The sequence below is a fragment of the Homalodisca vitripennis genome, chromosome 3, assembly GCF_021130785.1.
Source record: "Homalodisca vitripennis isolate AUS2020 chromosome 3, UT_GWSS_2.1, whole genome shotgun sequence".
Lineage (NCBI taxonomy): Eukaryota > Metazoa > Arthropoda > Insecta > Hemiptera > Cicadellidae > Homalodisca > Homalodisca vitripennis.
In genome coordinates, this window is record NC_060209.1 from 191649317 (window position 1) to 191663026 (window position 13710).

General features: G+C 32.6%; 1 protein-coding gene across 1 annotated transcript in view; it reads left to right on the forward strand.

Annotated features, from left to right (window-relative positions):
• Positions 1–13710, forward strand: part of LOC124358529 (regulator of telomere elongation helicase 1 homolog) — a 76289-nt gene that overhangs the window by 11806 nt on the left and 50773 nt on the right. Inside the window, 1 exon segment of the mRNA XM_046810827.1 lies at positions 12791–13010. Coding sequence (XP_046666783.1) covers positions 12791–13010 — 220 coding nt within the window.

Below are 13710 nucleotides of genomic sequence, written 5' to 3' on the forward strand. Positions count from 1 at the left end.
CACTGAGCTTATGTAGGGTGATGAGAACATTCTTAACAGTTTAAATATTATTTCTAATAAGGCAGACATGACACTATTAAATTTCAAACAGTGTGTAGTTAAGGATAGGCCTACCATAAAGTAATTTTGTATTGTAAAATCACATTTGTTTAGTAAGAATCGGCTTGAAAACAAGTATAAGTAAAAATTAAATAAATCCCATTAAATGTGTGAGAAATCTATTGTGATGCTTCCCAACAGGCATGGTTTTGTAGTAGGTTTGTCAAGTAACAAGAAACAACATTACAACAATTTATTTTGTTTTGCAGATTACTTCTGAGTATTTTACTTCACTGATACCTCCTTAACCGTAACATAATGTAACCTCTGTTACCGCATTAAAACCATTTTTAATATCTTAAAAAAATATGTTTAAATGGTAACATAACCTCAATGTATATTCTTCTTTGCCCTGACAAAAACACAATAAACTAAATAATTTTAGTCAAGTTACATAAACTTTTCCTTCTTATTGGTAACAGAGGTTACATTAAACATTCAATAAGTTAATAGCTAAAAAATCAAATATGAATCTTACCTTTTCTTCAAACTTTGAAGAACATACAGTCAAAGAACAGAGCTGCAGAATGAACAAGAACTATTAACAATGAATCAGCTGATTATACCTGTAAAAATATTTTTTACTTACTCATTTTTATAGTGTCTTGGGAGCAGACTTTTAGGAATGAAGTAACCTAAAATTATTTATAAAATCAAACAAAAAATATGTAAAAAATCACATATTCTAATTTTTTGGCTTCTTGACAATGTGTTAAATTAAACAAAATGTGGGTAAATAAAACTTTTAATAATTTCATATTGGTTGATGTTTTTATGGAATGGCCGAGCTAACTTAACATGTGATAGACATTTTTAAGATGTTAAGACAAAAAAATTAATATACATTAATACTATCATTGAATTTATATTGCTCCCTAGTTCCCTCGCAAGGAATCGGAGATCCAATTTTCTTTATGACATCTTTTAATAGGTAACAAATGCAATCTTCATCTTTGGGCCAGTAGTAGTATTTGCCAGTCTTTAAAACATGCATTACTTGTACTTCCACTTCATTTTCTTCAAGCTTCACTTGTTTGACCTCACCTGGGTAGAACACATCTTCGTACTTTACTACAACCCAGTCAAAAAGCTTAATATCATTTATTTGCAGAGTAGGAACTGGCTCTCCTTCCACCATTTCATCTTCGTCACTGCTGTCTGAATCAAAAGCTTGTCCTTTTAAAATCCTTACTTTTCTCATAGAAAGGTCTGTACTAGTCTCCCCAACTATGATGTAACGCTGGTCAGTGACAGTTGCACAGTAGTGCACAGAATGAGTATCTGGCACTAGGACTGCTGAATACCACATCTCTTCAACATCAGTGAAAGAATTGTGTACATCTTCTTTGGAAATGAAGGCTACCATTATATTTGGGTTTCTTTCACTTGCTATTGTAGCAAATTGGCTAGCTGTACTGACAACACAATTCTTATTAGCTTTAACATAGTTCCAGACACTCCTTTTAATGGTCCCACCAATCCCATCTACCACACCCTTTCCATGGGAAGTTGCAAAAAAGTGCCATATGATCTTAATATTGAATTTTATTTCAAGTAAATGTAGAACAGAAAACATAAACCTATTTTTAAACTGGGCTGATGTACCATCAGAAAAAACATTTACCACTCCTATTTCGGGATATTTTGTCTTTAAATGGCTTAACAAGTAACTTGTGTAACAGAAAATTTGGGTTTTGGTATGATCCAAATCATTTGATACAATTACACAGCTTTCTCCAATGTCCTCCGACACCCACGTGTATGTTGTAAACACTGTAGCCTGGGAGTGGCTCCAATGAGCTGACTGGATTTCATTTTGATGCAACAATGTTGCATTTTCAGAAAAGTCCATTTGTATCAAAATTTCTGAGCCATTGACTGTTGACTTTAAATTATTAAAAGTTTTAGCCTGTTCTCGCTTGATAAAAGTGTGAACTAAAAAGTGTTTTAACTGAGCTTTCAATTCATCAAAAGTCCCTTGAACAGTGCTTATAACTTCAACCTTTTGTGCTCTACCTTCAACTTTTTGCCATTGAAAATACTTTAATGGCTCATCCAAGCTGTTTTCTGGAGCATGAAAATCTATCTTGTTTTTGCAGTTGTTACATTTTTGAAACATACACTCTTTGGAAGTTGAATCACAAACCATGGAGTTAATAAACTCTTTAAATTCTATTGGTAGATCAGTATGGGGTTTCAAACTTGATATTAATAATCAAACATTTTCATGATATGTGCAAATGCACACATTGTGTGGAATTTTCTCAAAACACATACAGTGTTTAGGCTTTAAGTTACAGAACTTAGATTTGCCAACAATCGTGTTGGGATATTTTTCTTTAAAAATCTTAAACGCCTCTCCAAGTGACATTGTTAAGTAACGAATCTGTACATAAGATTTTACCTTTTTTCCTTTTTCATCTTTTTCGCGCTGAATAATCCTGTCTTTCTTACCGGGGGCCTGCCAAGAAACATCATCACTGTTAAAAAATGTCACCACTGTGGCAACTGTCTCTTCGCTTAGGCTTAGGCCATGGCATTTTGATGTGCTTTTGGGGTCTTGAAGTTTTAGACCACATTCGTCCACTAGACGTTTGACAACACACCTTTTCTTCCGTGGTGAATTAGGAAGACTTCTGGATGCTCTTTTAACAGCTTTACCTAAAGACTGCCTAGTGCTGAATGGTGAGCCTTGACCTTTCTCAGGAGTCACAGGGTCCTGACCACCTTGATGTGGTAAAGATTTTTTTTAGAGTAGTAACCCATAACACGCTGTACTTCTCTGCATTTGAAATCTTTCATTTCCTTTTCGGTTGCTGATTCTTTGAATATTTGTCTATTCACTTTTTTTCTCAACCTATCTTTTTCCAAAGCAGCTGCATATTTTACTGGGTCAGCCTTCTGTCTTTCTCTTCTGCGGGCCATCTTTTCTTTATTTGTTAACGGCATCTGAAAAAATCCACGAAGCATTTAAGTAAAAGGTTTAAGTTTGCCTCTTTAAACTAAATACTAAAATTTTGTTAATATACTTGTGGACATAAGGTACAATTTTACTTTGAGGTTAGAAAAAGTCAAACTCTAATATAAATCTATATTATTATTTAAATATTTACTCAGTTTGATATTTTGCACAATAAAACACTAACAGAATGAATTAAGAATATGCATTTAGACTTACCTTTGTATTTGGATATTAAGTAGAAAGGAATCAGGTTGGAGATGAGTTGTGAGTTTCTTCTCTAACAATGAACTCATTTACTGTGTAGTAAATAAAGTAACATAACCTGAAATAGAAACAACTACCTAACATTTTACTTCTTCTTCCTTTTTCAAAGAGGAATTTATTTAAAGGTTTTAATTGGTATTATACCCATTCAGCCTTTCACAGTTTTTTCATGTGTCATTGTATAGAAAGATAACCGACAATTTATTAATTTAATTAAGTGTAAAACATTACATAACCAAACCTTAAGAAGTTAGAAACCTTAGTAAAAAGGCAAGTGTAAAATATTTGTATGACCTAGCTGTTGTTAATGGTTGTTATGGGAACCAAATGCATTAGGGGTCGGACGTAAGTCAATTGTTGGAATAATATTTTACGTCCGACACCTGTCTATAAAATTATGTATGCAAGATAATTATTTTCTCAATGCATGTTGTTAAAGCACATAACAAGCTAGTTTAAAAACCAAAATTTCATGTATTTAAAAAAAATTTGTAACTCAGCAGAAAACTAAACGTACTTTTTTGGTGTCGGACGTAAAATTAAAAGTGAGCCATATTCCAACACATCCAAATTCTTTTTTACTTTTGGATTTTTTTTTTATGTCAGTATACCAAAAGTTAGCTTACTTTATAAGGTTTTGAACTATAAGTGTTTCAATTTTAAAATCTCTATAATAAGTATATTTATTTCATTGTTTGTTTAGGACCGTATTTCTAATTGTTGAAAAAAATTGAAATAAACTTTTGTTTAAAGCTATCATACTTAACAGCCAAACTTCATTTTGAAAATGTAGTACCAGTTTCTTATAAAGGTGTATTTGAGCTTTAAAAAATATATGGTTGTATAGGATTTTATGAAAAAAACTTTTTTTGGTAGAGGTTGACGTTTCTGTGGAAATGCTCAGTGTCAATTATATTTTAATAAGGACCATAGTAAGAAATAAATAGCCTATGTGGGTATGACTTGTAATTTGACGGAGGCTCTAATTTATCACACAAAGTTTATAATTCTTCATCCTCATCACAATTCTCACACAAGAAGTCACAGTCAGAATCACCGTAAGAGGGATCATCCAGGTTGAATTTGGAAAGATGATTCTTCGAAAGACATTTTAAATGTACATTTTTGTTGCACGAGTCACAATCTATCCATGTGTTTTTAATATTTTGTTTCTTTTCATTATTCCAAGAAGCATTGCATTCTCTTTGTTGATTTGTTGTAATTTTAGCCTTCTCGATCTTTGAATAATCAACAGCACTAGCATCCCAAGGATGAAGTCCACATTTTCTAAATCCATTCTGTAAAACTTCACCCCTCACTCTGTCATCAATGCATTTTTTCAGCAAAGGACTGAAATGCCTCTTTTTGAGAACAGGGTTACTCATGTTTTCAATTCTCCAGTTTTTAACAGCTTCTTTCCACCCAGATTTCAAGGTTCTGAAAACGGCTACGTCCATTGGCTGCAACGAGTGAGTAGCATTGGGAAGCAGAGATACAAGAATAATGTTATTGTCGGCACAGAATTGACTAGTGTGGAGTGTGAGATGAGAAGTGTGCCTATCAATGAAGAGTATGACAGGTCTTGATATGTTGTTATTGTCAAGCCAAGGATGGAAGATATTGGTTATGTACTCATAAAAGAGTTCTCCTGTCATCCATCCTGACTCTGATTTACCTAGTGCCCAATCAGGAGGTGTGCTGTCTGCGATTTCTGCAGGAATTCTTGCATAACTGTGAACCACCATTGTTGGACCAACAACACCAGAAGCACTGCCCATGACAAGAGTCGTTATGCACTCTTTCTCATCACTGTTGACACGTTGATACACACTCTTTTGTCCCTTTTCTACAAGCACTTTATTGCCAGCAGGGTTTAAAAAAAAAGCAGTCTCATCTGCATTGAAAATACATTCAGGATGTTCTAGTACACTTTCCATGTTATTGTTTTTTAGGTAGTCATACACTTCGACAAACCATGCTTTAATATTTGCATCTGTAACATCAGCTCTACTCTTAGTGAGATTTTGAGCCATTCTTTCGGCAAGTTGTGGATTCCGTGACAAAAATCCATTGTACCATTTACGGCCAGGTCTTCCATTAGTAAATGGATTTTCTCTCTTCAGTTCAACTAAAATGCGTTGAACACTGTCAATCAATTGCTCCTTTGTGATCGGGAACCCCGATTTTGCCATACTAAAAATCCAATCTACAAGTAAAGATTCTTCTTCCTTATGTAAAATAGAACTTCTGCCCATCCGGCAGGATAAAGGTGATTGCCCTTTCAATTTACTTATCAGTGTAGGTCGTGGAACGTTATTGATTTTTGCTGCTTGTGATTTTGAAAGACCTCTTTGAACATCTTCAACAGCCTTCCGCATTTGCTCCTCTGAATATTGCAAAATCTTCTTTGGTGCCATTTCAACCTGAAACAGAACAAATAAATGGAGACCTAACTTTATGGTATATCAATTTCAAACTTTAAATACCACTTGAAAGTCAAATTTTGAATTTAAGTTTAGTAGTGCTCAATAATAAAATATTGAATTAGAGCAAACAATTTGACAATTTTTATTGCAGGCAGAAACATACCCCGATAAAACTTATTTCTGTAAAAAATCTTTAAAAAATATCAAATTTTAAATATCAAAACTAAGAAAGTCTGCTATAGCTTAAGTTTTAATACTAATATTCAATTAAGTTATTAGGAACTGTTTAGTAAACAAACATTTTGTTTTTCCTAAACCTGACACCAGATTTGCCTAAAGCTGACATAGGTACATATGGATGTCAGCCTTTGGTACCAACCATTTGAGAGTTATTTAGAGCCACAACCAATGGACAGTTTGTATTAAATCAGACCTTATGTCAATGAAAATGTGAAGTAAAAAAAACTTACATGTTCCTAAAGATAACACCCCCCCCGTCAGCTTAAGGAACATCACATATATTGTGTACCGATGCCTGACACCTCTTAAAATAAAAAATGTAGGACTATAAACTTACAAATATTGTTAATAAAGTAATCATTAGTATATGTTTTACTCCCACTTTAGTTAAAACACTAAGTGCATACAAATTATTAGGGTGATTCTACAAAAAGTGCATCTTTTCGCTTTTCATATTTTGAAAAAATAAAGTTATAACAAAAATTATTTTTTTAAATGTTATGATTAAATACATTATAAATGGTATAAAAACTAGTGAAATCATACAGTTTCATATAGTTTAACCATTTTAACCAATTATTAAAAATTATTCCTCCAGGGGACTGACACGTATGCCACGGGACTGACATTCTTTAGGGCAAAGAAAGAAAAATTCAAAGTGGTTAGTTGCAAAGCAAGTTGGTATTTATTTATATATTTGTATAATTCAGTTCTAATAATACTGTTTAAATTGTGTCTGTAAATACAAACTGCGAAGCCCTGTTTCCACTTGGCAGTGGAGGATTAATTCTTTTTACTAAATCCTGGTTCGGGTAGGTGTGGATATCGGGTTTCGCTGGCCATATCCATCCCCCAGGCCCACTTGGCTGCATAGCATTGATAGTAATGCCTTCTTCAAGTATACTAACTATCTCACCAGGATAGTTTTTACTGTCATATGTGACGACCACCCAATCTCCAACTTGTAAGGCTAAAATAGGAAATAAAATGGTTCATTAGTAATATTATCAAAAAATCTTGGGTTAATTTTTGTCATTGTCTAAAAAAAATGGTGAAACAAATAATTGTATTTAAATATGTAATATTTGTAAATTAATGAAACTTGTAAAAATGTATATGCTATTTAGTATTGTAATTAATTTTAGTCAATTTATAACATTCAAGAGTTACCGTAGTAAGCGTTTTAGAACATTTATAAAATTTAAGAGATTAGTAGCAAATGAGGTAATGATGTTTATTAAATTTGAATTATCTTTTTCTGTCGAGACATTTTGCATAATTTTATTCTTGATGTCTGGACTATAATGCTCACATCGGATTCCAGGCTCACACCTCCAACAGGACATTGTGCGATAGTCCACTCTCTTTTTGTTGTATGATACCTGGTGTATCTTAAACGTACCAGGAACAGGAGAAAGCTTTCCTGAATCTTCAATGATTTGCTCTATTGAAGTGATTTCTTCCTGATTAATTCTCCAAACAAAAATTTTCTGACACTTCTCTTTGATCATTGCCAACAGGGCAGTTATGTTCATTATGTCTGACCCTTGTGCTATGCATTTGTCGGCAGTTCGTTTTATGAAGCCTCCAACTCCATCTGGAGCGCCTTTGCCGTGGCCAGCCTCAGAAAAATTCCACGAACAACTCTCCAACCCAACAAATATCTTTGGCAAAAAGATTTGTGTTAAATGGAACATGGTTTTATTCCGATACTGCCCCGATGGGCTGTCACTCAGAAAATGTATCTTTTTAACCTGAGGAAACTGTGCTTGTATATAGTGAAGCACTGGTTTTAAGTGAGCCCATATGGCTGCTGAACCATGCTCTTTGGATTCTGACACTGTGCAAAAAGAAATAGGCTTTTGATCTTTGACATACAGCACACCAGTGTGTAAGGTAATTTGGCTTCTAGACCCTCCAAAATGTACACTTTGTATTTCTTCAGAAAACTTGCCATTGTAGTTTTCGCTGAAATCAATATGAATGATTATTTCATCTTGTTGTAGATTTTCCTTTTTGTCTGACACCGCCTTGTACTGTCCTTTAATCCTACCACAATGAAACATGTATGTTATTATGTTTTTCTCTATCTCTTCAACTAAATCTCCAATGGTGCATGTAAATGTTTTCTTGGTTGCCTTTTTAACTTGTTTCTTATTTCCCTTAATAATTACTTCAACATTTTCATCGATCCACTTGTTAAAACTTGTTGAATCACTAGCAGAAAACTCATTATAGAGTATAATTTTTTCTTGACACTTCTCACAGTCTCTAAACAAACATTTCACAGTCTTTTCAGAACAACATAAGCTGTTCACTAGCTTTTCAGGACATTCTTCCTCTATCACTTTTAAAGCCTTAACCCTTTAACGCTCACTGGTCGATATTTCAACCACCTCATTATTTGTCTGTCCACGCTTTATTTTTACTTGTAATCCCTAGACGCACGGTGGTTGAAATTTCAACCACACCGAAATTCTTTCTGTGCACACCCCTAAAATTTTCAAATTTAACATGTTTTATTGATTTAACTTAATACTGGGGTTGTATCTAGACTTGGAAAAATAATTTAAAAAATCATTTCTTTTATTTGATAATATTTTAGGCTATGGTTGATATTTCGACCAGTGACCTTTCAGGTATATGCATAATACCTTATGCTCACTGGTTTAAAATTTCAACCACTTATGGACAGTGTTAAAAATGTACAAATTATAATGAATAAATATTATTTATTTAAACACAAAAAGTTAATCGCATTAAACAGAAACTTAGTTTCCTTTTAAACATAATTGTTATAAAAAACATCAATTTATTAAAGCAAAACAGTAATCCAAACCCATATAAACCAAGGTCATCATAAAACCTTAATTATTTCAAGCAAAAAAGTAATATATATATATATATATATATATATATATATATATAAAACAGCTTATTTCAAACTAACTATTATAACGAAAAATATTTAATTCAAGGGTTAAAAATTATAAACTTTAAATGTAAACAATGTTACATTTTAAAAATGTTTGCTAAGAGAAAATTACAGTTAATAATAATATAAACTATCATACAAAAAAACTAAATCTACTTAACTCCAAATAATTATACTGTACATATTAAATCAAAACATATTTTGATTTAACCATATTCAGAAGAAAAAAAAATATTTATAGGCCTAATCAATAGATAGTCATTTGGAAATTAAAAACATATTTAATCTAACCTAATTAAAAACTTAAATATCTTAATTAAAAAAGAAGTAATGAATATAAATTATAGCTCAGGGCTTGTGGAATGGGGCGAAGCAGACTAGACACAGGGCTGCATCATCCATTTCTCACAGGCAATACTTGTGCGCTTACAGTTTTCCTTCGTATTACATCATGCACATCTACGAGAAGAAGTGGGAATTGGAAAATGTTTCTCCAACATTATTAAGGTCTAAATTCGTTACCTTTTCTACCAGTTACTTTGTTTCCAGTTACTGAGGTATTAGCTTTTCGTGTTCTACTATGGAAATTCCCAATGAGTTCTGCTGCCAAGATTTTTACAAAAAAGTAGTTGTGTCATTTGTTTTTTTTTTCTATTTTCAGTTGAAATATACTTATACAAAATAAATGAGTTGACTATGACAGAATTCTAAAAGGAAAAAAAAAGATTTTTAACCACTATTTTCTTGATTTCTGGGTATTCCATAACATGATTTGTTTATATACTACAAATTATCTCTAAGATGTCATGTAAACTTTCAAGCAAAGTCATTATTTTTTGTTTATAACTTGCATGCCCAAAGATATTTCGTCTTATCTGATAATTTTGTCTTCTAGAGGAGAATATCCACATTAAAAGTGTATAACACCAATTCAAAATCTATAAAGATAAACTTTTTTATAATTATTATAAAATTTACCAATAATTTAGGACAAAATTCTTTTAGTGTGATATTTAATTTGTTTCAAGAGTCTATATGGCTAATATAATTTAAAAACAAAGCATAATGTAAAGTCTCATATATCACGACCAATGCTAAATAATTTAAAATGTATTAAAATCTACCTTTACTCAGCTGCAGTTAAAAACGTAAAATGCAAACAGGATTTTCTCTGATGTCACTATTTCTAGACGCACGCTGGTCGCAGAATGAGCCACTTTTTTTGTTTATCTCTGTAGAGTGCATTACAAGTTCCGTTCACGTCTATTTCATATCCCAACATGTCAGGTGGAAATTCCAAGAATGGCTAGTGCTGACAAGGACTATATTCGCCCATCCGTATGACCCAAACTTACCTTAATTGAAAGTGGTTGAAATATCAACCACCGTGCGTAAACGAAACTGAATGCATTTTTTGGGTGTGCACAAGGAAGTTTTCCAAGTGGTCGATATTTCGACCAGTGAGCGTTAAGGGAATTAAACATATTTTAGGCAACCTATAAAGGGTTAAGTTTTGAAACCAACATTGACATGTTGCTGCACTTTTTACAAAGGCAAGTATTTCTATTCTCAACTTTAGGATCCAGAACCCAAAATGGACGCAGTCTACAAAAAAGGGAGTACGATAATGTGTAATTTGCTTGCTTCAAAAACTCTTCATGAATTTCCTTCAAAGATTTATTGAGGAATCGCTTTTGTCTTTTATCTTTTTTTTAATGTGATGGTATCTTTTTTTCCTGGGCATAAACGGCTGAAACTCATCTCTTTCAAGAAAGTATTTTACTTCAGTTGCAATTTTTTGCTGTAAAGTTTGTAATTTTTGTTGTACTTTGCTTTATTGATACCAACTAATCTCTCAACAGATTTTTTCACTTTGTATTTACGTAAATTGTCAGGATTAAATATATTTCTAATTAAATGTTTTTTCTCTTGTATTAGCTGTGTTCCTGTAAGTTTTGGAAACTTCTTGTTCAAGTAATTCCCCAAAAAACTAATTTTTTTCCTAACAACTGCTGAAATAGCTTGACCTTTCAGTAATTGCTTAACTTTTGTTCTTGGAGTTGAAACTGTATTTCCCATTTCCGTAGATTTCAAGAGTCGCCAAGTAGCGCTTTTTGTACCTTTCTGCCTTTTGTGTTGACTTTTTATACTTCAACTCTTCCAAGTCCCTGTAGCATTTAGTTTTGTTCCTCTTCATTCTTTTTCTTCCTGAACTTCCTCTACCATCAGCTTTAGGTGGTTCAGCAGGCAGAGGTGAGCCATTTTCACTTGGTGGGGGTGAATTTTCATTCAAAAACTGCTCTTCTTCTTCAGCCTTATTTTTTCTTTGTCTACTTCTGTTAGTTGCATCCCTCCATTTTTTTCTAGTTTTACGCTTTTCTCTGTCACTTTGATCATTAATTAATTTTCTTTGACCCTTTTGCAACTTTTTTAGGTACTTTTCGTGCTGTTTAATTTTTTCTTGTTTCAATCTCTCTGGGTCTTGTTTAATTTTTTTCTTGTCTTTTTTTCTCCGCCTCTCTCTTTTTTTTCAAACGTTCACTATCAGATTGTTTTTTTCTTGGTGCCATGTTTCTGATGGGCCTAAAAGATACAATTTGTTAGTACCATGAAACCTATAAAATTAACAAGCCTGTGTAGAAGAAACATACATAAGAAAATTCACACTTGCACTAGGAATAGAACACCACACAATTTAAAACAGACAAGTTAAAAACTACTTGAAATTCTGAGGACTCCAGAAGCACAGTTAGTTAAATATTTGAGTGGTAACAAAGATTTACAATGTTCTATGGGCTAAAAGATGTTACGAGTTTCAAAATTTAATATTGTCTTAGTTATTTAAAATACCAAACTTGTACCTCTATGCTGCTATAAGGTTGTATAATTATGTTACGTCGATGATTCAAATTGGTTAAACTATAACAGTATCATTAGGCCTAAACCTAAATTATAGGAAACATGAATAATACAATATAGTTTGTATCAGAAACTTGTCTAAAATCAGTTTCAACTGTTGTATTTACCATTTTCGTCAGTCCCCTGGTATCTTGTCAGTTCCCTGGCTTAATCAACAGAAGGTTGGGCCAGGGGGACTGACAATTCTGGTTGGTTTTCAATTTAGCTTGGACAATGTAGATAATTTTGAGGTTAGGCTAGAACATGTGACTAACAGCCACTCACTGCTATTTAATAACATTCACATTTTATTTTTACTGATTACCATATATAAGCCAAGTTAGCCAGGGGATTGACATGCTAAAAGGGTACTGACCTGATTCCAAATGTTCTTGGCTTTTTCTTAAATCTTGGGACCACTTTTGAAAACTTTCAACTGTGAATACAATCCAAGAGTGCAGAAAGGAAGCTAGGTGCTGCTACAACAACTGAAAAATCCCACAACTTATTCCACTAGGACAAAATTTCCCTCATACCAGGAGACTGACACGAAACTCTAGGGACATACATTTAAATAATAATAAACCCATACAAACTTATGTATATTTAGTTATATGTATTATGTATTAAAAGATGTATCTATACTTAATATAAAAAATATTTAAAATTGTTTATATACATTTCTTAAGCACAGGTGACTCCAATAACTCTATTAAGCCTAGCTAGGGACAGCTCAGGGGACTGACATTATCCTATATATATAATTTTTATATATATCTATGACTTAAAAAAGTTAAATTTTCATACTAGAAATTGTTAATTGGACACTATTATATATTAAATGAACTTTATATAAATATATTTCTATATGGAAATATATGTACAGCTCCAAGGACAAGAAAGTTGCACTTTCTGTAGAATCACCCACTAAGTCAAATGGTAGTATATGCTATATGTTTGTTGCAGGGAGTGAATGGTGTCCTGGAAAGTCCAACTGGCACAGGAAAGACTCTCAGCTTGCTGTGCTCGTCGCTTGCGTGGCTCCAAGCCAAGAAGGCTCAGGCACAAGCAACTGCCCAGGGTCTATTGCTCAACAACGACTCTCAGCAGACGTTCAACACAACTCTTCAGGCAGAGCTGAAGAAGTCCACAGGAGTTCCAGAATCATCAGGAGATGCTATGTGGAGTAAGTCTATGGTATAACAAGTTTCTGTAGTCTTTGCATTGAATCCTGTGATTTATTTCTTCATCACTACATATTTATGTTAAACATAAATTACTGGTATCTATATAGGACGCCTTGGCATTGTGTATAGACTGTCTTTAGTCTTGATAGTCTAAATATCTCTTGAGGTCAGCCGTGAGTTAACCCTCCATCGGGCGCTTAAAATTAGAAACACCATCAGGCGCTCACGGAGGTTTCCTCCAGGTTGGCGAATAATGGATATCATAATCGTTTTAAAACTGTTTTTATTTGTTTAAATATTCATACTGATTTAATTACAATGTAATATATTCATTTTTAGAAATTTAATAAAAATTACACTCTTATGTAATGAATTTTCCAAATAAGAAATTCAAAATCTTAAAAAATGTTATTGTATAATAACAACATGATTAATTTTAAGGAATAATGCAATTAATTGTAAAAATGTTTAACCTTCTGTAAATATGTATGGAAATTAACTTAGTTTTTAACTTCTTACAAAAACAACTTACTTCAATTCTTGAGATATTATACAATTGTAATGTCAATTATTGCTCTGAAATAAAAATTTATTCTTTACTAAAAATTTTTTTACACACTGCACAAAATTTCAAAACATTTTCCTTCTGGTTGTTATAGCGACAATGTTCACTCCATAATCATTACTGAAATGTTCCCT